The sequence below is a fragment of the Alternaria alternata genome (genome assembly GCF_001642055.1).
Source record: "Alternaria alternata strain SRC1lrK2f unplaced genomic scaffold CC77scaffold_6, whole genome shotgun sequence".
Lineage (NCBI taxonomy): Eukaryota > Fungi > Ascomycota > Dothideomycetes > Pleosporales > Pleosporaceae > Alternaria > Alternaria alternata.
In genome coordinates this window covers 341962-366228 of record NW_017306195.1, presented here as the reverse complement: position 1 = coordinate 366228, position 24267 = coordinate 341962, and the positions used below count along the sequence as shown (strand labels likewise).

At 51.8% G+C, this 24267-nt stretch overlaps 7 protein-coding genes across 7 annotated transcripts; 5 read left to right on the top strand and 2 right to left on the bottom strand.

Annotated features, from left to right (window-relative positions):
- Nucleotides 1-1895: 1895 nt before the first annotated feature.
- CC77DRAFT_958644 (hypothetical protein) lies at nucleotides 1896-4655 on the bottom strand. The gene is made up of 2 exons (XM_018535551.1): nucleotides 4320-4655; nucleotides 1896-4275 (listed from the first exon to the last, which is right to left on the bottom strand). The coding sequence occupies exons 1-2, from the start codon at nucleotides 4608-4610 to the stop codon at nucleotides 2155-2157; spliced, it is 2412 nt and encodes an 803-aa protein (XP_018387879.1). The 5' UTR covers nucleotides 4611-4655; the 3' UTR covers nucleotides 1896-2154.
- Nucleotides 4656-4796: 141 nt separating this feature from the next.
- Nucleotides 4797-5799, top strand: CC77DRAFT_1018486 (snare-like protein). Its single transcript, XM_018524632.1, has 5 exons — nucleotides 4797-5014; nucleotides 5072-5198; nucleotides 5252-5293; nucleotides 5340-5385; nucleotides 5438-5799. Exons 1-5 carry the CDS (start codon nucleotides 4828-4830, stop codon nucleotides 5633-5635), a joined length of 600 nt encoding a protein of 199 aa, XP_018387878.1. The 5' UTR covers nucleotides 4797-4827; the 3' UTR covers nucleotides 5636-5799.
- A 176-nt stretch (nucleotides 5800-5975) lies between these two features.
- CC77DRAFT_1059358 (hypothetical protein) lies at nucleotides 5976-9479 on the top strand (the record flags this gene model as incomplete). Its single annotated transcript, XM_018528229.1, has 3 exons — nucleotides 5976-6008; nucleotides 6061-6129; nucleotides 6189-9479. 3 exons carry the CDS (start codon nucleotides 5976-5978, stop codon nucleotides 9477-9479), a joined length of 3393 nt encoding a protein of 1130 aa, XP_018387877.1.
- Nucleotides 9480-9946: 467 nt separating this feature from the next.
- CC77DRAFT_1059357 (alpha/beta-hydrolase) lies at nucleotides 9947-11561 on the top strand (the record flags this gene model as incomplete). The annotated part of the gene is made up of 6 exons (XM_018528228.1): nucleotides 9947-10278; nucleotides 10393-10561; nucleotides 10642-10903; nucleotides 10961-11116; nucleotides 11182-11352; nucleotides 11467-11561. 6 exons carry the CDS (start codon nucleotides 9947-9949, stop codon nucleotides 11559-11561), a joined length of 1185 nt encoding a protein of 394 aa, XP_018387876.1.
- CC77DRAFT_730799 (Metallo-hydrolase/oxidoreductase) lies at nucleotides 11412-12987 on the bottom strand. The gene is made up of 3 exons (XM_018532963.1): nucleotides 12574-12987; nucleotides 12506-12520; nucleotides 11412-12447 (listed from the first exon to the last, which is right to left on the bottom strand). Exons 1-3 carry the CDS (start codon nucleotides 12607-12609, stop codon nucleotides 11650-11652), a joined length of 849 nt encoding a protein of 282 aa, XP_018387875.1. The 5' UTR covers nucleotides 12610-12987; the 3' UTR covers nucleotides 11412-11649.
- Nucleotides 12988-14000: 1013 nt separating this feature from the next.
- On the top strand, nucleotides 14001-17046 carry CC77DRAFT_730811 (RabGAP/TBC). Its single transcript, XM_018532964.1, has 2 exons — nucleotides 14001-16442; nucleotides 16506-17046. The coding sequence occupies exons 1-2, from the start codon at nucleotides 14406-14408 to the stop codon at nucleotides 16848-16850; spliced, it is 2382 nt and encodes a 793-aa protein (XP_018387874.1). The 5' UTR covers nucleotides 14001-14405; the 3' UTR covers nucleotides 16851-17046.
- A 4425-nt stretch (nucleotides 17047-21471) lies between these two features.
- On the top strand, nucleotides 21472-23183 carry CC77DRAFT_730532 (hypothetical protein). The gene has a single exon (XM_018532960.1). The coding sequence runs from the start codon at nucleotides 21579-21581 to the stop codon at nucleotides 23151-23153; it is 1575 nt and encodes a 524-aa protein (XP_018387873.1). The 5' UTR covers nucleotides 21472-21578; the 3' UTR covers nucleotides 23154-23183.
- Nucleotides 23184-24267: the final 1084 nt, after the last annotated feature.

Sequence of the window (24267 nt, the reverse complement as noted above, 5' to 3'; positions counted from 1 at the left end):
GGCGGTGAATAGCGATCGTATCGGTACTCTGCACTTGTACTGTGGTATAAGAGAAGCGCCCCCTTCGACGCGGTATCGCCATTTACCACGCATCGCAAAGTACGACCTAGCTTTACGCTCAATACTTATTCCTTACACACGTCCTCATCTACTTGACATTAAAAAATCACTTCTACCTTGAGCCTCTTTGCTTTCTTCAAACATACCATTTGCACTGAAGCATACCTTGGTCCAGCTTACACACAAGCCTCTCGCAATACCACACTTGTGTAACACGCCTCGCTCGTTGGCACCCACATCCCAAAAGTAAGTCAGCCCCTTACGCAACCTTCTTCCCCATACCCGAGCGCATCAAGTCCGGGGTTCCGCCAATTCTGGTAGCCCTGTATGCCAACGCACGACCGCACCTAAGCCCTGTTCCAACAACCCCAGCGCATTCTTCCTTGATATTAAATCTGACTCACCCCTTCCCTAGACACACACTTCAGCCTTGTTACCGAGTCAGCCCGAGTTTTAGTTGTTGTCACAGTCCGAGACAGCACATCACATATCTTACGCACCTTTCCCCGAGAATCAGAATTACCCTGCATCGCACCAGCGCATCAATAACTCCGGCCCGTACAATTTCTTCGGCTTCCGTTGCAACTATCTAGTCAACTATCCCGGATACTCTCCGCATTTTCAGATAGTCTCCTCATACCTACGAGACTCATCGTCAACTACGTATTAAGTACACACTGTCAAGTACAATCACCACACACAAAAACCATCAACATGCCCGCCTCCGCAGCCTCCGCTTTCAACCCTCGTCAGCGTCTCTCCATCTTCACCAACTCAACACTTGGCCACGATGTCAGCGCGGCATTCAAAGCATCCTCAGGCTTGACCTCGCGCTCCTCAGACGCCAACGAAACCCCAGCTCCACCACCATCGCCAGTCGACTTCTGCTTTCCCATCACACCAGCCGACAGCCGGAGGGGTAGCTCTGGCTCGAACTAGAGACGCCTTCTCTTCTCGTTACTTTGTTTGCACTTAGCGGGTTTGGTTACTTGATGTGGCGTTGGAGATTTTCAGGGTTGTACATTGTCATGGCTTCTTGCTTTGCGCGTTGACCGCTGCGTGCCTCCATTCTTCACTTCTTGACATCATTGTCTTATTTATTTTTTTGGCTTCGTATTCCCCGTCAACTTTAAGTTGACTTGACTGTATTACATTTTTTGGATTTAGATTTGGAATTTTCTTGGGCAGACGGCTTTATGGCCGCGAGGCTTGCAATGTCCTGGTATTCGGTAATGAGATATGCATCAACCACTCATCTTCATACTTACACATCTGCTCATTCTGCAAGTGGTGAAACTGCCTATGACGGCGATAAAACAACTCCACGTGGTCTACACACCGCGACTTTGGTCAAGCGTACTAACTCCACTCACCACACTGAGTACCTCCACGCTATCATGTACTTGCATCCCACTCCCACGTCATCAGCCAACATAGTCCGGTCAGCGAACATGACTCAAAAGTTGGCCTAGTCTGCCGTCATCCAAACACAAAGCCAATGTCATACGGCCGCACAACCATCCTCGGACCAAATGTTCCTTCGGATACCGAGCGGAAAAATCCGCCGGTGGAAACGTTCCGAGAAAGGTGAGGCGACATGAGGTGAGACGCAGTGTGCAAATGCTGGATCCACGGTGCAGTAAGATGATTATTCCTTTACGTCTCGATTGTCCTTGTATCCGATGAAAGAAAGAATGCAACGTAATGAGACTTGAGTGATGATGAGTAAACGTCAGACCAACATGGAGATAGTTGCGATAGGAGACCTTCGGCACAATTCTCGGCGGCATGATCTGCTGCCATCAATATGTACGAAGTGGATAGCGATGTGTCTTGTCTTCAAAATCTAGTAAAGGGTACTGGATAATGTATAAATACACATATAATCACAGATGATCTCCTATACGGACAACAGAAATCTAGTCACGGTGTATGCAGACTTCCAGCTCAAGGCAAACACATACACCTTACAGATGTCTACTTAAACGATCAATGATTATGTTTGAAGAAAAAATCGCTTTTGAAAGGTCGGATTATGTCTCTTTCACTGGGGGCCAGACTATCCTCAGCAGCACCGACCTCTTCGAGTATTTCCTAGGCCTTCCTGTCTGATACTTTTACCTGACGTATCAAACTAGCAGGGGCGTCATGATACGACTCCAGGCCAACATACTTTCTGATCTTTTGCGCTCCCTTTTCGCCCGCTACGGCGGTCTCTCCCTCATCTTTGGCAATGTGTTTAGTGATTTTCGTCTTGTAAAGGTCATCTGACGCAACGTTTCTGAACATTTTCAAGTCTTCGCGGCGACTCGCTCTGAGCTCTTTTATTATCATGCTCAGATCGGTGCGAGATCGCGGTGTCGAGGCTTCTTTACGCAAACGCAAAAGTTCTGGGGTGCCTTTTAGCGGGGTGCCAGCCTTGATGGCGGTGTCAACGGCATAACGGAGATCAGACTCGTAGTCGGCAGCTGTGTCCATCATTTCGTGGACGGTGACCCAATTCTGAAATCGGAGGTCATCCAGGGGTATGCCGGTTGGACTCACTGCGGGCTGAATAGGTGAATCAGGTGTGGCTGGTGGTGGAGGCGGTTGGTGTGGATCAGTAGTGAGCTCGTTGTATACCGATCGTAGATCCTCTTCACGACCCAGAGAAGGGTGTTGGGGGTCCAAATGCATGTATAATGGGGATGCATGGAGATTGAGTGGTTGTCCGGACATGACAACGGTTTCAATGTCCTTCATCTGAGTCTTGAGTGCATCCAGCTCCGTTGTCAATTCCTTGACGCTCATGTATTGGTATCTGTGGTTGAGTGCGGACGTCTCTGGCATGTCGATTTGTTGAATGATGTGGCGCTCAGTGTTGTTGTCGATGGCATACGGCAACTTCAAAAGCTGACTTCGGAAGTAATCACTATGATCGGCTCGTCTACATGCCTTGGTGAAAGTAATCCAATCTTCAAATGGTATCTGTGCACTGTTCGCCTCTGCATCTGACACAACAAGCAACCAATACTGCTCAAGTAACTTTTTGTCCTTGAGTAACCCGGCCGATGTTATGATCGTTCGTCTCTCGATAGGCCCAAGCTCAAAACCTGCCGCTTCAATGTCTTGAAGGGTGGCACTCAGTAGACTTGGAAGGCGTAGTTTACCCGATATCGAGATGAGAGCCTGTAATGATCGAAGCTCGGGTGGCATGCCAGCTTGAATCAAATTCGACATAATCTCATGTGCTGTAACTGCCAGGATGTCGCGCATCTCTGCTGCTTCCCCAACATAATCTTCGCCACCGATGGGTTCTGGTAGCAACAGTTCAAAAGCACGGAGGAATGACCCGACGTGAATGCCTTCGAGAGTTTCCCCAGCCTCCAAGTAGCCATACATGGCGTTCGCAATGGCTCGGAGCAGCATGACACGATCAGCTATAGATTGTGACGCTCCCATGGCAGCTCGCAGCTTGGTAATAAGCGCAGTAACGTGAGTTGGCCTCATAGCGACACCAGCACGGCAAGCTAGCATAAAGGCCGTGTATCCTTCAGATATAGGCCTCTCGGTCATGAAGAGCTCAAAATAGCGGGGTGGGGTCTGTGTGGGATAGATACGGAGTGCAGTGTCCAGCGCCAGATAAGCCCGTTTCCAATCACGAGCCAGTATGCGAGCGGTGAGTATGCCCTGGAGAAGGAGCGTAGGAATACCGGAGATTGTAGTAAGCTGGGTGCGGTCGGGCACGATGGCGTCAGGCGAGAGATGATACTCAGCAAAGGTGCCTGGGAAGCGCTTCAGTCCGTCGTTGTACAGATCCTCCAATAAGGGCAGAGGCTTGAGTCTTCCATATGCCATGAGTTCGATTGCAGCGCCATAGACAGCCTGCGACACGTAGCGCTCGTCTTGTTGGACCAGCCATTCCCAAAGTGCATACCCCTCATCGAAGCGCTTGGCGTCCTTGTAGATACCGAACAGATGGACGAATGCGAAGGGGTGCGGCTCGACTGTTCCTTGACGTAGATGGCTCACCAACTGCTGGACGAAAGGAAAGAGTTCGTCTCGCTTGCTCGGACTGTGCTCGTTGCGTATGCGCACGTGAAGGACTTGGGTGATGCGTCGCGTGTCGTAGCTATTCAAGACTTTTGCCGCGAGTAGCGTGGGGTAGAGTTCCATGACAAGCTGGACATTTCGGACATCGCAGGCTTCTCGGAACTTCTTGACTAGGCGGACTGTCTGGTGTTGTGAGCACAGTCCGTGAAAGAGATGGTCGGTCTTACTTCATATTCTTCCGGGTCCAGACGAGGAGAACGAAGAGGAAAAGACTTCGATTTTCCCTTCTTGGGATCAATCTTTCTGATGAGTCCTTTACCCTCCTTGGGGCCTGTCTTTCCCGCGCTGCCTTTCCCCTCCCTTGCTGTTGCGTACGTCGCCCTCTGAGGGCGTGCAGATGGCGGGCATTGTGCCAATGTCACAGCAGCGGGTGCCGCAGTGCGAAGAAGACGAGGCGCAAGAAACGGGGCCGATGGACAGACCAGGGAAGCGAGTGAGGTTCGCGATACTTTGTGCATGTTCGCGGTGTACTGACTTGGACGGATGTGATGCGCCCGCCTATGGTCGTCGCATCTTCTCAAAAGTTCAGACGGCGCGCTAAAGCCCAGGGCGCACGACCTCCGTGATTGGCCGCTTCTCCGCAAGCAGACACCTATCAACCAAAACCCCCCACCGCGTCGACACCAGAGCTGACCCCATTGACGCCTGCATAGACGATTATACACGTGCTCCACCATGTCGCGCCCTCTTTCCCTCTTCAGCGTCCAGGCGATCCTGGTCCTCGCCATCGACGACGGCTCCCGCATCCTCACCAAGTACTACTCGAACCCGCACCCGCCGGCCGGGCACCAGAATGACTACCCTGGCCAGATTGCATACAAGACGGTCAAGGACCAGAAGGCTTTTGAGAAGGGACTGTTGGGTGTGTAGACCGCCTCCATATAAAGCTACCCGCCCATTCGTCTGACACGTTGCACAGAGAAGACGGCCAAGCAGACGACGGACATTATATTGTATGATGGCAAGGTCATTGTCTTCAAGATGGAGTCGGACGTGATGCTCTACGTGGTTGGAAGCGCCGAAGAGAACGAGGTTCTGCTATACAGGTACGGGCACAGCGCAGCCTGGGGTACTCGACCTCGAGCTAACACATGTCTAGTGTCGTCCTGGCATTGAGAGACTCGCTCAACATCCTCCTAAAGTAAGTTTGTCACGCACGGCTCGCCAACTCGTCTAATGCATAGCAGGAATTCGGTCGACAAGCGCACCGTCATCGAGAACTACGACCTTGTGGTATGTACCCACCGTCGCAACTTTCCTAGCTTGCTTTGACTAACACGCGCAGTCACTCGCTGTTGATGAGCTCGTAGACGACGGTATTATCCTCGAAACGGACCCGGTCATTGTCGCCTCGCGCGTCAGCAAGCCCCCAGCTCAAGACATGACCTCGATGAAGAACATCGACCTCTCGGAACAAGGATTCCTGAACGCATGGGAGTTTGGCAAGAGACAGCTTGCGGAGAGGATACGGCAGGGTCTCTAAGCGCATTCTGTTTGCTGGGCATGGCGTTGTTGGAGTTTGGGATAAGATGCATCTGGCATTGCGACTGGTATGGCCCGGGACGCGGCGCATGGTAGAGTTGGTAGCGCGCTGCACAAGATAAAGATCCGATGAATATATCCTGCTTCTACTGACGCCTTCAACAGACGCCTGTCATGTCTGCTACGTACGTGTGAACAAGGCGGTTAGTAAGCGTTAGGCCAGGAACCACGTCCATTTTCCATGACCCTTGCAATCGCGCTACTTGCGCACCTTCGTCATCGCCGCAGCCCACCAACAGTCGCCAACCCCACTAACCACAGACTCTGCACACGACATCACCATGAAGCAGAGGTTTTCCAGCTTGGACGTCAAGGTGGGTAACTTCATGCTGTCGGCCAAATGACAACTTGCTAACAATTGAACAGGTCATAGCCCATGAGCTATCCGCAAAACTCACCTCGTTGCGAGTCACCAACGTCTATGACCTAAGCTCTGTATGCATCCAACTACTTACTATCCATGCAGCCTAGCCCTCTTACTGACACTCAAACAGAGAATCTTCCTCATCAAATTCCACAAGCCCGACCACCGCGAACAGCTACTTATCGATTCTGGCTTTCGCTGCCACTTGACCGAATATGCGCGAACTACAGCCGCCGCGCCTTCCAGCTTTGTCGCAAAGCTGCGCAAATACCTGAAAACAAGGCGGATCACCTCAATCAGCCAGATTGGTACCGACCGCATTCTCGAGTTCCAATTCTCCGATGGCTTATACAGGCTGTACTTGGAGTTCTACGCTGGCGGCAACATCGTGCTGACAGATGCCGACTTGAACGTCTTGTCTCTTTTGCGGAACGTAGACGAAGGCGAGGAACATGAGAGACTGAGGGTCGGTCTAAAGTACAACTTGACCCTACGGCAGAACTACGGCGGTGCCCCGGAGCTTACAAAGGAGCGCGTGCGCCAAGGGTTGCAGAAGGCGGTTGATAAACAACAGGATCAGCCTGCAGCGACAGGGAAGAAGGCGAAAAAAGCAGGCAAGGACTCTTTGAGGAAGGCGCTGGCCGTTTCCATTACCGAATGTCCCCCTTTGCTAGTAGACCATGCGCTGCATATCGCAAACTTCGATTCGACTCTCAAGCCTGAGGAGGTACTCGCTGATGACAATCTCCTAGGCAGTCTCGTAGAGATCCTACAGAATGCAAGGAACATCACCGACGAGGTCTCGACGCCAGATCAGATCAAGGGCTACATTCTAGCCAAGCCAAACCCATCCGCATCTACGGCCGATGACGAGGCTTCTGAAAAGTCCAAACTTCTCTACGACGATTTCCATCCCTTCCGTCCGCACCAATTTGAAAACTCCGACTATACATTCTTGGAGTTTGATGGTTTCAACAAGGCGGTAGACGAGTTTTTCTCCTCGATAGAAGGACAAAAGCTCGAGTCCAAGTTGACAGAACGCGAACAACAGGCCAAGAAGAAGCTAGAGAAGGCGCGCAAGGAGCATGAAGATCGAATCGGTGGATTGCAGCAAGTGCAGGATCTCAACTTCCGGAAGGCAGAAGCGATATTGGCAAACGTGCATCGTGTTACCGAAGCTACTGAGGCTGTCAACGGATTGATCAGACAAGGCATGGATTGGGTCGATATTGCGCGCTTGATTGAGCGTGAACAAAACTCTGGAAATGCGGTCGCGCAACTCATCAAGTTACCGCTCAAGTTGCACGAGAACACTGTCACGCTGCTACTCGACGAGACTAACTGGGAGGAGGGTCAAGACGATGAAGACGAGGGTAACGAGACAAGCTCTGTCAGTGAGGATACAGAAGACGAGGATGATAAGCCTAAGAAAAAGGCTCCTACCCCGGCCGTGTCCACTCGGCCTCAACTGGCTATCGATATCGACCTAGCTCTGAGTGCATGGGCGAACTCGACCGAATACTTTGATCAGAAGAAGACAGCTGCCGACAAAGAAGATCGCACCCTGCAAGCATCGACCAGAGCGTTGAAGAGCCATGAGAAGAAAGTTGCAGAGGACCTGAAGAAGGGTTTGAAACAAGAGAAAGAGGTACTAAGACCAGTGCGCAAGCAGCAGTGGTTCGAGAAATACATATACTTCATCTCTTCGGATGGCTACTTGGTCCTCGGAGGAAAGGATGCTCAGCAGAACGAAATTATCTACCGACGCTTCTTACGAAAAGGAGATGTATACGTTCATGCAGATATCAAAGGAGCGATGCCAATGATCATCAAGAACAAGCCAGATACTCCAGATGCCCCCATCCCTCCTTCGACACTATCGCAAGCCGGCAACCTCTGCATTTGTACATCTGACGCATGGGACTCAAAGGCTGTCATGTCAGCTTGGTGGGTTCGTAGCGATCAGGTCAGCAAGACTGGACAGACGGGCGAGTTCCTCCCGGCCGGTATGTTCAACGTCAAGGGCAAGAAGGAATTCCTACCACCAGCTCAGCTGGTCGTAGGTCTTGCTGTCATGTTCGAGATCAGCGATTCCAGCAAGGCCAACCACCACAAACATCGCGTGCAAGAGACAGCAGTTTCTGCCGCGGAGATGGTCGACGAGCCCGCGAATGACTCAAAAGCTGCAGACGCGTCCAAGACTGACAACAGTGATGACGAGGATGATTTTCCAGACGCAAAGATTAACTCAGATTCGGAAGACGACTTCCCTGATGCAAAGATGGAACAGACTGAAGAGAGCGACGCTGAATCTGAAGCCGCAGCGCCTAGGAGCAATCCTCTCCAGTCTAGGACTGCAGATGCGAGAGACGACTCAGACGAGGAAGATGAGCTAGCCACCACCAAGGATGGCGACGAGTATGCCATGTCTGGCGGCAAAAATGGTTCTGCTGTGAATGAAGAACCCCAAGAAGACGCAGGCTCGGTAGCAGATACCGAACAGATTGTGAAATCTACTGGAAAGCGACAACTATCTGCACGAGAACGTCGCCTAGCAAGGAAAGGTCAACTCCAAGACTTACCCCAAGTTCCGTCTGACGCTGGGCCTACAGCTGACGGTGCTGGTCAAGAAGAGGATTCTTCAGATGAAGAGGGCAACGCAAAGAGCCCTCCGAAGGCACCCGGTACCGTAACAACGCAGAGTACGAAACCAAAGAATGCTCCCTTGCCCCGAGGCAAACGTGCGAAAGCAAAGAAGCAGGCCGCAAAGTACGCTGCACAGGACGAGGAGGACCGTGAGTTAGCAATGCGTCTCTTGGGTTCCAAGTCTGGGCAGCAGGCTGCGGAGGCTGCCGCTCAAGAAAAGCGTCAGAAAGAAGAGCAGGCGCTGGCTGACAAGCAACGCCGTCGAGACCAACATTTACGTGCGCAAGCCGCAGGCAAGGCTGCTGAAGAAGCTCGTCTACGCGCCTTGGAGAACGCCGAAGAAGACGACGAGGGCGATGAAGTCCTCAAGACGAACTTGCAGAACCTCGACGCATTCACAGGCCGACCATTACCAAATGACGAATTGCTCACCGCCATTCCCGTATGTGCTCCCTGGTCTGCTCTTTCCACCTACAAATACAAAGCCAAGATCCAGCCTGGCTCCACCAAACGAGGTAAAGCCGTCAAAGAGGTCCTCTCTATCTGGGATCATGCCGGAAAGGACGCAAAGATAATCGACAAGAACAGTCAGGACGTCGAGCGTATCTGGCCCAAGGAGATTGAGCTGATCCGAGGGTGGAAAGAGACAGAGGTCGTGGGCGTCGTGCCTGTTAGCAAGGTACGAGTCATGATTGCCGGTGGCCGCCGGGGTGCCGATATTGCGAAGGGAAAGAAGAAGAGTGCGAGAGGCGGCAGAGGCTCGAAGAAGAAGTAGAGGTCAGACGTGGAGCTTTTAGATGGGGCTGGAAATCGTCGTGGTATCATGAATTTTGCTGGAGACTTGAAACTATTGTCGACATCCAGGCCACATCATCTGCTATACAGTCGACGAATCGAACCACAGTCTGTTGAATTTCACTATATCCATCTTTTTCTGCCGAGATTGGTATACTTATCAGTAGTACCTAGTTCGAGCATACCATCCCATCACCACTCAGTAGAACTCACGATGGTCATTTCGCATTAGGCTAGCACCACTAGTCCCTGCATATGACAACCAAGTGACGCCATGACATCGTGCTAAGTAATCTGAACCAAGCTATGTCAATACCATCGAAAGCATCGTACGGATCGACATGCGGGGTTACCGCTTATACTTCTGACGTAAATACAATCCATATCCAATTCGCTACACCAGTCATTCACTCTTACCACACAAGCGCAGTAACAAAATATCACACGATGCCCTCTGAAATCAAACCTTTCGACTCCACTATCCCCCAAACAGAAGTCGATCGCCTCTTTCGCAAGCTAGCCGATACAAGATTGCCTACCCAACCCATTGTACCTGATGCCGGCGAGGACTATGGACCATCACTCGAGTGGGTACAGACATTGTACAATCACTGGCTCAACAAGTTTGATTGGGGGAGAGCACAAAAGCAGATTAATGAGTGGAACCATTTTACGACTGAGATCGAGGAGTTAAAGATACATTTTATACATCAGAAGGCGGAGAGAAGGGATGCGGTGCCGTTGTTGTTGGTTCATGGGTGGCCAGGAACATGGTTTGAGTATGTCATTACTTCCTCTCTTTGATTACCGGCCCTACTGCTGATGTTATCTCATGGTATTGTCTTTGAGGATACTTGAGAGATCTGTCCTGTGGACTAACAAGAAGAGTGTAGGTTCCAGAACGTAATGCAACCCCTATTGAATCCTGAAAACGATACACAACCAGCTTTCGATCTCGTTGTCCCGTCGCTACCAGGGTATTGCTGGTCGCAAGGTCCACCGAGGGGACATACCTTGCAGGATACTGCGAGGTTGTTCGATGAGTTGATGAAGAGACTTGGTGTACGTTTTCCTCACTGTCTATGCCATACAACCGCACTCCTACTATGAGTTCTTCCATTGACGAACACCACCTCCAACAGTACACGTCCTACGCCGCCCAAGCCGGAGATTGGGGTCACTGGGTCGTCCGCGAACTTGGCTCTGGTCGGTATCCCAACTGCAAAGCAGTGCACACGAACATGTGTCCTGGCGCACCCCCAGAAGGCACTAGCCTAACGGAGAAAGAAAAGAAGGGGATAGCGAGAGCGGAGTGGTTTCTAGGGAAGCCGCTAAATGAGACGCATATGGGGTATGCGATTGAGATGAGAACACGACCGCAGACTATTGGCGTGGCCTTCAACGGTACGCCAGCGACCATGGTGTTTGAGTAATCGCAGGCTAACACAAGAAACACGACAGATAATCCCGTCGGGATCATGATGTTCTTTGGTGAAAAATACAATGAACTTGCTGATCCAAGTTTAGGCACAGCGACACTCGTTAACGAGCAGTGGCTACATGATCTTTGCACGACGCTTTCGTTGTATTTCTTCACGCCGCCAAGTGTCATGACGAGTACGTTTATCTTCTTTTCTGCTTCCTTCCTCGCCACATGCGCCGTGCTAACAAGCATACCACAGGTATGTTATCCTATTACAACAATGTGCGTCACGAAATGTACACCAAATTCGACGCCAAAGAAGAAAACCTGATCCGCGTGCCTCTGGGCGTGAGCACGTTTCCCTACGATGCTTTTCCTGCGCCCAAAAGTGGTGTCGAGACTACATGTACGGATCTGAAGTTTTTCAGAGGTATGTCATGTGTGCGATCGGCATCCCCAACGTGTTTCGTGTGGAATCAAATGAGATAGGATGAGATTTGATGAGGGATGATGGAAAGTTGGGATATGCTAACGGGCTTTACAGATCATGACCATGGAGGACATTTTGCATGCATGGAGTGTCCGGAGGAGATGGTGAGGGATATGAGAGAATTTTTCGGAAAATGGTACAAGGTCTGAAATTTGAATGTAATCAACAGCACGATGTGGTAAGCAGTCTGGTCGTACCTTGCCAACGCCTTTCGCTGAACTTACCCCATTCACAACCTCACTTGTAAGTCGTAGGGGCAAATTCAACACCCAATTCTTTAATCGTGTCCAAACAATGACCCAGCAAGACCTTCGCATTCGTTCTCTTCTGCAACCCCTTGATCATCTGATGACTCCTAACCCACGCATCGTGATCTCTTGCTAACCAGCCTTGTGGTATACTGTCCTGAAAGTTCTCCTTGACGTGATACTGATCACTCGTGAAGATCCAGGTCCCGCTTTCCTTCAAATTCACCTGCATGATCGTTAGTCCGGGTGTGTGTCCAGGTGCATGGTGCAAGTTGATGCCAGGAGCAATCTCATAGTATGCGCCATGGAAGGGAACCCAGTTGATATCGAAAGTAAGGTAATGAGGGAGGTAAACGCCAAGATCGGTCTTGGTAGCGACGCTATAGAAGGCGTGTTTGAGTTCGAGCTCATGAACGTGAACGGGTATGTTTTTGCCTCTAAAATGGTCTAGGCCGCCAGAATGATCGAGGTGCAAGTGCCCTATGATGACCATCTTGACGTCTTCAATCTTGTGGCCGGTCAAGGCGATTTGTTCGTCAAGATTCATAGACTTGTCGTAGTCGACTCGTGAGAAGACGTCTTGAACGTGTGTACCCGCGAGATTGGGGTAGTCTTCTCCACCGCCAGTTTCGTATAGGATGAGGCCTTCAGTCGGATGTTCGATAAGGATACCGAGCATGACAAGTCTGCGGCGCTTGTGTACGGGATTGGGGTTAGATAGGGAGGAGGCGTTTGCTGCACGGATGAACCAGCCATCATCACATTCGAGTATACCAAGATGGAGGATCTAAAGACAGTAGTGTTAGGGTGAGTGTAGTTGGTGAGGATGCCGCCAAGAGTCATACCCAGAGTTTAGTTCCCTGGATGTGGTCATTAGTTGTGTTCTCTGTCCCAAGAAGCTTTAGTCGCATACCACAGGAGCCTGATTGATCAAATCTAAGGATGCCATCACGGGTAGCCCTTTGTCCAGACACGTCCAGGTGAGGCATTCACTCTAGGTTTATGTGCTCTCGCGCCAATGTTTTTTACACAAGGTTCGCTGACTGCCAGTCGTGTGACGCTTGTCGCATGTTCCCCGCAGTTAGATATCGACACATAGCCACACACTGACGACACGCTGAAAAGCGATGAGGGGTAGCTACTTGCACGCCCCACGACTCACAGTTCTAGAGTGGGGCTTCTTTTGCGGCACCGGTTATCCGTTGGATAAATCTGGAAGTGAGAATGGACTTGGTTGGTCGAAGTTGAGAACGACATGTTCGTATTAGAGCCAGGCTACGATGACCGATGCAGACGAGTGATATCATAACGCGACCAACAGGACCGCCCACTGCTTACGTTAGTCGGAAAAAGGCGCTATCAGTCTGAGTCAGTCATCCAGATGGCGATAGCACAATTTAACCCAGCATCAGCATCAGTGGAGGCATGTGTGCTTGCATCGAGCCTGACGGTCGAGTGAGAAGGGCTTTACGGAGATATTCAGGGTGAAACAAGATTCTCTTCGATTTCTGATGGTCTTTCTGCATGTCTTGATCGTCAGGAATCAGACCCAGCAGAGGTTTGCTGCAATATGCGAACATAAGCGAGGTGTAGCCAGAAGTAAAACTCGCATATTGGCGGGTTTCGTATGAGTTCTATCATAGCTACGAGGCTCTCCGAGCCTCCGCGAAAAACGCTCATTGCTCTCAGGGCTCAGTACGACTGCTCAGTTCAACATGATATGTGTATACCTGGCGAAATACTTTGTGCTTTCTCTTGTTTCGACCAGAAGACGTACTGTTGGGGTACAAATATGCGCAGCATTTTGTGAGACTGGTACACTGGCCGAGCGTACTGGTGAGGGTTTGAGTGGCAGTATGCAAGGGAGGGAAACTAGAGAGCACCTTCCCCTTAAGGCGACCATAACGAGGACAGCCCTTGGTGTGTTGGGCTAGAGTACAGATTGCGTGGATGTCAGCGTGGTAAGCACGAGAACGCTGTGATTGCCTGTGCCACCCGAGTAAAGGGCGTGTTGTCTATCCAGCTCTTGCTCTGTTTGAGTCTGCGTCGTATGACAACTGATACGATAGCAGCTCAGCTAGAATATGACGTTGGGATTTGTTAGTCGGCATCCGCTTTGAGGAGCCATGACCGGAAAGTTTATTGACGCGTGGAACAGCGATCGTCGCCGGGGGTTTGGCTTTTGTGGGGTGTCGCGACGCTTCAGCGGGGCATATTGAGCGTGATTGCAGGAACAGAGGTGTCTACGCATCATGTCCCCAGAAAGCGCGCAGAGTGCAAAACCCAAGAGGTGTGAGGGCGCGATGCGGTGAGGGACAAAGAAATATGGGATGTCGTGGTTGAGGCAAGTACGGGCCGGTCAAGTGAGCAGGCGTCACCCTTCTACGGGGCGCGTTGAGCATCTGGGCAATCTCCGGCCGGCAACAAGTCTGGAGAAGGCATGCGACCCACGACCCGATTGATAGCGACGCCCCTTTTCCCCAGTCAAGTCAAGCCATGCCGGGATCTTTTTTGATCCCATAGTCGTCGCATAGGTCTTTGCTTTTCAATTGCACCATTTGTCCATAGCATTGACGTTGTTACTCTGTGCAAACATAGCCCGGCATACCTTCGCCGCTGCACTTTGGAAATCAGAGTCGCAGGTTGCCGTCTCGCCCACACCCTTTCATTTCCCTTCATTTCGCTTTGCCAGCCGCTATTCTCTCCAGGGACCGACTCTATGACCAGGACCTGCCTGCGCCTCACATGATGAGAGATGAGGCTGGAAACTCCGCTGGTCACGCCGCGGTGGAGACGTCCGAGGCCTCGAATCAGTTGTCGCCGGTTCCCTCGAATGCACACAGCATCTCGTCGACCAAGGGCCCCGCATCACGATCGTGGCTCACCAATGTCCGCCGACCACGCACTTCACCCGGACCTCGAGCTTTCTCCTTGAAGCGGACGCTACTGAACGAGGACGACGACCGCAGAGATTCGGCCTTAGCACCCTCCAATGGCACTACCACCAACGAACCGCCCTCACCTACTAGCCTGCGCAAGACGCCGAGTCTGCCTGCTATTGTAGTGCAGGATGAACGCTCCTCAGGTCCCAAGAGCCATGCGTCACAACGACGTTGCTCACTAGACGATGCCACACGCGAGCAAGAGGCCGAATTCCCTGGCCTAGACACGTACATTCCTACAGGCAGCTTCGACGACTTCTCTTCGGACGCGCAGATATCTTTCTCCAAGCGAGGCAGCATGATGTTGGGTGGCAAGAAGGTAAACAGGCGAAGCAAACAAATGGACCTCCTTGTGGAAGCCGCGCCCGCACCAAGCACACCACCGCGACAGAAGGAGCAGGCGCAACCAAATGAATCACCCAAGCAGGACCCTTCACCCTCACCCACACCCGCGACGAAGCACCTCTCACCGCGATCCACCTCACGTTACTCGACCCGCGCACGATCAACGAACCACCGAGTACTATCAGCCGATGAGATGACACTGTCGCGCAAAGTTCGCTGCATGTACATGCATGGCAACGAGAGTGCTGTCAATTGGGATACACCCGAGGAGGAGACAAGCAGTGTTCAGAACAGCTACCTGGGGAGCAGCGCTGTTACCAACACCCCAGCTAATGGTTCGTCGGTGCTCGTGGAAGGCAACGAGGACACAAGTTCACTCATAAGCTCACGACACGGGAGTGTGATAGTCAAAGAACCTACAGAGGCAGCCGGTGGACTCGAGGACTGGGCGGATCTTGACGGTGGAGAGGTCGACCGATACGGTTTCATCATACCTAAAAAGACAAAGTCGAAATCCGACGCCGACGGCCCAGACGGACCCGACGTGCCCCGCATGCAGCGAGTCACTACAACACTACAACTGCTGTCTGAAGAGCCTAGACGACGGCGTCTAGGGCGCAGCGCATCGAGAGCTCGCTCTACTCGTTCTGTAGACCCACGCTCAGGCTCACCTAAGCGGCGGCTTTCTGGCAAATCTTCAAGACCCGCCAGATCGATTTTCTCAGGTCGCACTTCAGATACGCACAGCAGTCACAGGCCCCTGCGACACGCGACAAACAGGTTACCCCATAATCGAGACCGCAGGCTGAGGGACGAGGCGAGTGACATGCTCAAGCTACCGCCCGGTCTAGCCGAGGTTGCGGAACAGCAAGAAGGAGGAAGGGCTGCACAGGCGATGAGAGCAAAGGAAATCGAGCGCAACGAAAAATGGCGTAAGATGGCCAAGGTTGTCAAAGCGGGGGCAGATAAGGGGGGCATGCTGTTTGAATTCGATACCAAAGACCCCAAGGTCATCTCTCGCACATGGAAGGGCATACCTGATCGCTGGAGGGCGACTGCGTGGTACTCATTCCTTGCTGCGAGTGCCAAAGCCGACGCAAATAGTCCAACAGAAGAGGAGCTCATCGAAAGCTTTTACGAACTCCAGCTGGAGAGCTCTGCAGAGGACGTGCAGATTGATGTTGATGTACCTCGCACTATCAACAGGCATATCATGTTTCGGCGGCGGTACCGTGGAGGCCAGCGACTTCTATTCCGCGTACTGCATGCGATGTCACTGTACTTGCCTGAAACTGGCTATGTCCAAGGCATGGCTGCACTAACCGCAACGCTTCTTTGCTATTACGAAGAGGACCGAGCTTTCGTCATGCTAGTGCGGTTGTGGCAGCTTCGAGGCATGGAAAGACTCTATGAAGCTGGTTTTGAAGGACTCATGGAGGCTCTAGATGACTTTGAGCTGAACTGGCTGTGCGGAGGTGATGTCGCAAAGAAGCTAGTAAGTCACTACTACTGGAGAGGCTGACGTCTTGGTGTGTGTGCTAATCAAACTCTTTTGTAGATTGATCTTGGCATTAGCTCGACCGCGTACGGTACCCGGTGGTACCTGACGCTGTTCAACTATTCGTTACCTTTCCCCGCTCAGCTACGCGTCTGGGACGTGTTCATGCTACTGGGCGACAAGTCTCATTCCAACTCGCCGACGTCCAAGTTCAGTGGAGATATGGATGTGTTACATGCTACATCGGCTGCGCTTATTGATGCGACGAGAGAGATCTTGCTGGACTCAGACTTCGAGAACGCGATGAAGGTGTTGACCTCTTGGATCCCTATTAAAGACGAAGAGCTGTTGATGCGCGTGGCGAAGGCTGAATACAAGATGCGGAAGAAGCGAGCCAATGCTTAAGGTAGGCTGGCGCTCCGGAATCCTGGAACTTGACACCGACCTGGCGGAAGCGCGCGATCTTGCAAGCGGGCGCGTTGCAAGTTGGAGCTTGGTACACCACCAAACACGGCATCACATCCAACCGAACATCTCTTCTTCCATACCATTTCCAGCAGCCAACGGTCGATCTTTTCCAGATGGGTGGCTTGCGATGGTGTTCCATCGGTCGCATGGCTATAACGTGGCTGGCACGTTTCCCAAGATTTGCGGCATCATGAATTTTGTTTTGTTTTTCCAGGCCATACCACCTACGCTTTCCAGGTTTTACCCGCGACACATCACTTCCTATTTGCCCTTTAGGCGTCTTTTAGTGGTGCAACGTGGATGACACCACCATCATCATAGTATGAGGAATGCCTGACTCGCCCACGTTTGGGCCACGTTTCTGCCAGGCATGCTTCGGGAGAGCATCCTTTGACCTGATGGTTGGGTTGTGTGCCGTGGTGGCACCTTTTCTTTTGTTACTTCTGAGGATAGCCTCAAACGTCGGCGCATGCATGGAATGCCTCTTCATCAAGATACCTCTTGCTTCCTTTTTCTTGTTTGCATTTTCACCGGTCGAACGATATAGGGAATATCGTCATCACATATATCCAGCATAATTCTGACTAAATGTAGTAATATAATAGTTAATCTCCCACAAGCATGGAAATTATCAGGCTAGTGACCAAATCGAAGAACATGTTCTCGAACATCAGAAGCTTCTGGAAGAGTAAGAGATTTGCAAACAATAATAACCCTTTCGTGCAAGATCAGCATGGCATCACTCATTTGTGACCAAGTATAAGTGATCATCGCTTCTTTGGCGGGTGACAGACAGCCGGCGGACGGACTGCGGCGACGGGTAACAGGGAGTATTGCTGGGTCGGTCGGATTGTGGCTCCACGTACGGGAAGGGAGAGAAACCAGGAAGGTGGACGGACGATCTTCCAAAGACGCGGGAACCTCTACAATAACAACCCAAGCAAGATTCAAAACTCGCAGGTGTAGCGGAGCACGTGATGAGTCTTTTCATATGGAAACCTAATAATTTTGGTAGACATCCCTCTTTCTAAGTCGATTACAAAAGGCCGAAGCCACACGGGTAGAGGAAAAGTGAGGCAGAGGTGCTGCATTCGGGCAATAACTCCAACCGACGCACAGCCTAATGGGTGGAAGAATACACGATCAACACTCATGCTGGGTGAGAATGTATTGCCCAAGAACGAGTGTGTGTATGCTGTGCCGGTAAAAATAGCCATGTGCACCGGGTAGAGTTGCGATGGCTCCCGATGAGGAAGTCACAGATGCCGATTTGGGTGGCGAACCATCGCTACCTCCTGCCTCGACTAGTATATTCGCCTCCCCACTACGCGTACACTTTGCCTCCCTCAACTACCGTCTTGTCACAAGTGGGCAACTGCCTCGACTATCTGCTTCCGTCCTGAGTTACAGTCGGCTACTCCGAACGGGAGGACAGCGTGTCGCGTCTTCGCTTTGCAGGTGCAAGAGCCGGTTTGATCAACGACGCTGATCTGTGGTCTGATTTTCTAAATGTGAAGCGAAGATCAGCAACATGTTCGCTCGATCTAGAAATCGACCATGTGTAGGTTGACACACCCTTCCCGCGACTACGCCACTTACTCCAGTCAACTTAGGAAAGGCAAGCGATGGCAGGGTGCAAGTTTTGTCGGAGGTTTACACCATGAAAGACTAGCCGGTGGGTAGTCATTCACATCTTGGTACACTAATCGGCTGACTAGCGACGGGTCCAATAGCCTACACAACGGAGACGACAGATCGTCCACGGTATTGCAGCTTACGTGCGTCTTGTGCAGTTTTCAGCGACTACCCGCCTGGCTCTGTCTTGTTGGCCGCAAGGCATCGCGATCATAGGGACTACTACACCGGCTCCTCTTGTCCACTGACTACTGCTGCAGGAGTGCGTTAGCACCAGCTTCGCGGCTAGCCCTCACTCCGACTCTCCGATAATGGCATCAGGCCACGATCCAGCAGAGCTAATGCCCGAACTTGAGTTGAACTGCATATGCTACTTCTGCTTTTATTCATCCCTACTGCAAGCCCCATCATTTCCACGATCGGAGACGCTTGGCTCTTCTTGCACAGCAGGAACAACATGCTTTGCCAGTGCATCGTTAGTTTAAGCCGCCATGCTAAGTCCCAACGTTTATCGGCCATCCCCAAGAATGTGCATGTTCTTTTGGATAGTCAACACATGCCTCAACGTTGACTACACCGACGTGGTTTAGCTGGAATCCTGGTATGTGGAGAGGAGGCTATACAAAATGGGTATCAAAAGCCATCCCTACACCCGGACCGTTGCCGGACCCTTTCCGCGTATTGTTTGAGGCACACATTGTCATCGGTTTCGCATACGCACCTTTACGACGTCCTGTCCAGAAGAAGCAGAACCGTTATGACAACATGATTACTGAACCCATTCCTACTCCTACATTACCAGTTCGGCAGTTTCAAGTCGAGAAATTGTCGAATTTGTCAAGACAACAGAGCTTTTTCTCCACAACCGTATCTCGTGCCCCAGAAGGACGACGTGTTGTCAACAGCAATTTCGCCATGGTATCCCCATTTCGACTGCTGTTATGATGCTAAGCAGCTCAAAATGAATTTGATTGGGCCTAAGGACTAGCCAGCCGGGGCCGGAAATCATACTCAAAGATCCTTCGTACAGATCCGGTGCGCCGCGAGTTTCACGTAGATCCGCTGCATGAGCAGGATAGGTATAGCTTACGCGCCGACGCGGAAATTTACGTTTCTAGTCGATCGTTCGAGCCAGCGCCAGGCGCTCGGGCATTGCGCAACGCCGCGTCTGTTAACCCGTCCCTTCCCAAGGATGGCTTGCGAGCTGTCATCTGCGTTGACATTACGGGCTATGGTGGGAACGCACCGTCAGTGCTGGCGTGTCGCTAATTGCACAAGCATACACACGGAGAGCAGCGCGCACGCGAGGATCAACACATTGGCTGCCTCTACGCGCATCTCCAGCACCCTCGGAGTGACACTCTCCCGGGTCTTCAAGGTTGCGTCGGCTCGATGATCGTTCCTCTTATCGATTGAGCATGCTGTCTGTCACGCTATGTAGATCCGGAGGGGTCCCCCAAGGCTGACAGGTTGAAGACGGTCCCTTGCTCCGTGCCACCATTGTGCTTTTCATCAAAGCACCCTCAGCCGTTGACGCTATGACGGCATGTGTATACTTGTTCGGGCATTACACTAAACTCGGAACAGGTTCTGCAACAGGGCCACAGGCTACATTTCCACCAATTCCAAGGTTTCGTCATGAAGCACGGCGGCTCTTAGAACACGAAAATCTCATTTCACGTTTCCACTTCGGGATATTACATGGCTGAGGTCTGACGATGGTGACGACCCTTCATTTCCTATCATGCGACCTGGACGAGCTAGGTTGAGCCAGTTCACAATCCGGGCAGCGGTAATCTTGCGCTCGCTTCCTCCCGGACGTTTGACCCTGCTGGCTGGTGTTAGCGCACGGCTCAGAATCCCAGGCCACGCCATCCAGTCCACATGCCTTGAGCCTCGCGTTCAGCCACAGGCACAGATACCATGAACCCAGCAGCGAAGGTGGTCCAGAGCAGAGCTGCACAACTAATTACCGAATGCGTGCCTGATGCCATTTTGCCTAGTCGAGGCATTGTAATCCAATTTGCGGTCATCAGCTGCGGCCTTACGACAGCAACATGCGAGCGGTCCAGTACGACCAGAATGATGCCGAAGTCTTCGGGCTCATTCGTTGTCATTGTACAGCACAAGCCGGTAGCACCTGGTGTGTCTGAGCTTCACTTTGTCTGCTCTACAGCATACGGGGGCCATGGGTTGATCGAGGCCAATGTGGAAGTATCCGCGACGCCAACTCTTTATGTCTAGCTTCAGGCCAATGTATTATCAAACTACCGTCGCTGCTTTCAAGCTGAACTTGCTTGGCTGGCAAACGGGACGTAAGTAGTTTTGCGGCAAATGCCAGCGCCACAAGTGGGAACCGCTACCAGAGTTTGCATCAGCCGGAGTCCTTCTCCAGGCGCGTCACATGGTGGGACTACAAGAACGCGCACTACCATTTCTAACAACATTGCACTTGCTGACAACCATCCCGTTTCATGCATATCCCTGCAAAGGTCCCCTCCCACCTTCGCCTGTCGAACGCCACATATCGCCCGTCATTGACGTACGGCCTGCCGTTTGCTCGTGCTACTCTCAAGCCTTTGCGGCCGTCACCCCCGTCGGTTGGTCCAATCCCAGTCGGCCCTCTTCCCTTCTCGTACACCATTCCCCACCGTTGCCCATTTTCACTTGCCTCTCTCCAATCTGGACTTGATCGACCACGCCGGCCCACGCGAGCTTCTACGGGGCTTGATCTTCGTTGCATGCAGCTTCGCCTGTTACTCTTCCTGTGCTCTTTGTCGCCCTGCTTTGGCCGCGAATCAAATCGGGGCTACTTTGCCAGGGACATATTAAGCCTAGGCCCTAAGGCAACGGCTACGATCCCATCCCGGGCCATTTGTGGATGGTGGTCCCGGTAAAACGTACTCTGGTGAATAAGTATGTACACTGTTCCTTCTCCTTCCGGACCTACGAGTTTTGGCGCCACCCAACGACTCATTTCAATGTTGAATTGCTCCTACCACATCTACCACACCGGCTCCACCTTCCTCCATGTTGCTCACACTCTCTAACCCGGTCAAGTCCGATTTCGAATTCAAACCCCATGCCTACTCACCAGCCTTCTCTTCTTCTTCCACGGCTGCTCGATACTCAAATAGGCATCATCGTGGGCTATCCCCACCTGCACAGGAAGTCAACTCCTCTCACAACATGGGCACACCTCACCGAGGACTTCCTCCTCCTTCGGCGATGACGCTACCAGATCCGGCTCGAGGACCTCCATCGATGTCGTCGTCATTAGGCCAGTTACCTCCAGCACCTTCGCAGTGGCAAGGTGCCGAAGATGGAATGAAGAATTGGCTAGCGGCGAAGGCCGAAGAAGAAAGACGCAAGCAAGAGGAGGAAAAGACACGACAAGAAACGTTGCGACTGGAGCAACGCAAGGTCGAACAGTCTATGCTTCGAGAATCTATGCAGGGAGGAGTACCGCCTCACCTAGTACCAATAATCTTTGCTGGCATCGGAGGAGGCAACCTTGCAAACATCAGTGCAGAGTGGATACAACAGTATACTACTCAAGTTCAAGCTGCTCACCAACAAGCGCAGGCTCAGGCTCAGGCACAACTTTCTCCAGATCTTCGAAGGGACCCACGATTAATTGGACAGCAACAACCAGCAGTGTATGCTGGTCAGGCGCAACCTCCAACAACGATATTGCCTCCGACGTCAGTCCTACCCGGTCAGCCTCTACAGACACAAATTCAGCATGCTCCACTCTCTACCAGTGCTTACACTGGTGGACAAACATCACCGCGCTCAAGAGCCGCACAAGCTGGTCTTGGTGGTCCTGCCGCAACAGCCCAACGCTCATTACCTCAGTCACAATTGCCCAGGTTGACTACCAACGAGATGACTGTTCAGCAACCTCCTGCGGCCCCAGCAGGTGTGCAGCAACTGCAGCAGACACAAACACAACAACAAGAGCAGTCCTCCCCTTCCATATATTTTCATCATTGGGTACCACCATCATCGTCTTCGGAACAAAAGAGTGCAAGTGGAAACCCGCCAGCTACGCCATCAGGTAAATACAAAACTTCGCCTGTTCACCAGTCACGGCAACGTGCTGCGTCGCATGCGTCTGACCTAGAATACACCAGCTCCCCAAAGAAGCGCAAGGCTCAAGGCCCTCACCCCCCTCCACCGCCGCCTACATCGGCGCCTGGATCCTACACATCGCCGTCCTTCTCGCACATATCGTCGTCATCAACATCGACACCTGGACGAAGAGGACATGCACGAAACCGATCAGATGCATCCACACGAGCGGCGGAGGGCTCCAGTGGTTCACTAAGCCGGCGAGGCACCGTTTCTGGCCTTGCGCATGAGACAATTCTGCGACAAGGCGACATCGCAGAAGAAGCAAGAGATGCAGATGACAAGGCAAAATCCAAATCTGATCAGACATATGGAACATCACCTCAACGAGATGGTACCCGAGGCCACGGTCAACAGAACTACGCGCCAACATCAACATCTGCTCAACCTGAAACACCAAAATACGCAACACATCAGCAATGGGATCGAGGATATACGTCATCTCCCAAGAGAGAATCTGGTGACCATTAGATTGGGACGTCGTTTCAGCATCGCAACCGTTCGAATTCGGATTGGTTGCTATTGTGATCGCTATCGGTCCTTCGATAAGCTCGCTTCCAATTGCAATTCATCCGAGCGAACGCGAACGCGAGGAAGGAAGAAGTTGGCATGGCAATCGGGCATCAAGAACCTGCTTGCTGACAGAAGGTCAAAAAAGGTGCGATTATTTACAACAGATCCGCAAGCGAAATGAGACAAAGAACATCGAGACTTCCAGACCTCCAAATTCCGGCCTTTCCACTTCATCTCAAAATCTTAGTGCACGGACCCGCAACCCCACCCAAGGAACGTCTTCCCTCATCTCATGAAATTACATCGCAATGTCGCGTTTCCACAGCTGCACATACACACATACGCATTTCGACCCAGTGTTTATTTGCTGGTAGTAGGATCTAGATTGCTCCCAAGACGACATCAGATTTGCTGCTAGTATTGCGGACACGGAGTTTATTTCCGGATCCTGCCGTCTACCCCTTTGAGAAAGGCCCCGATCTACTTTCCAGCCTGCATATCTGGGCCTTTTCCTTTTTGCAATCGAACATGCTGGTTATATCTGGCGTTTTATCGCGGCGCATCGACACCCAGTCGAGTCTTAGTATGACTTCAACATTTTTCTTGTTGGCATACCGCAGCTAGGTTGTGCTATCAGACGGCGGCTGTTCTGCATATTCCGCCTCCCCGCCTGCCGGCTGCATCATCTTCCATGCAGCTTGGTGCCTTTGTCAGCGGCAGTATTGCCGCATCCCGGTTGCTGTTCTGCGCTTGCGAACCCCGCACGTTGCGAAGAATGCGATACTTGTATACATTGGATACATCTCGCAACGGCTGCAGCGTCGGCACTATCCCCGTTGTCGCTGCTCGTTCGCCTTGTCGCGTGGCTCACTTTACGATTTCGGTTGTTGTTGTTGTTGCTATACTTAACCAGTTGCATCAAGTTCTTTTCTTGGCTACGGCCCATAACGATGCTCGTTAAGCGCCGACTTGACTTGCATAACTCGATTTGAACGGCTGGATCCGAACACTTCATCCTTTCCTGTACTATACCCGGTGTTCTTTTCGATATGGGCTTCGGTGTAAGCTTCCT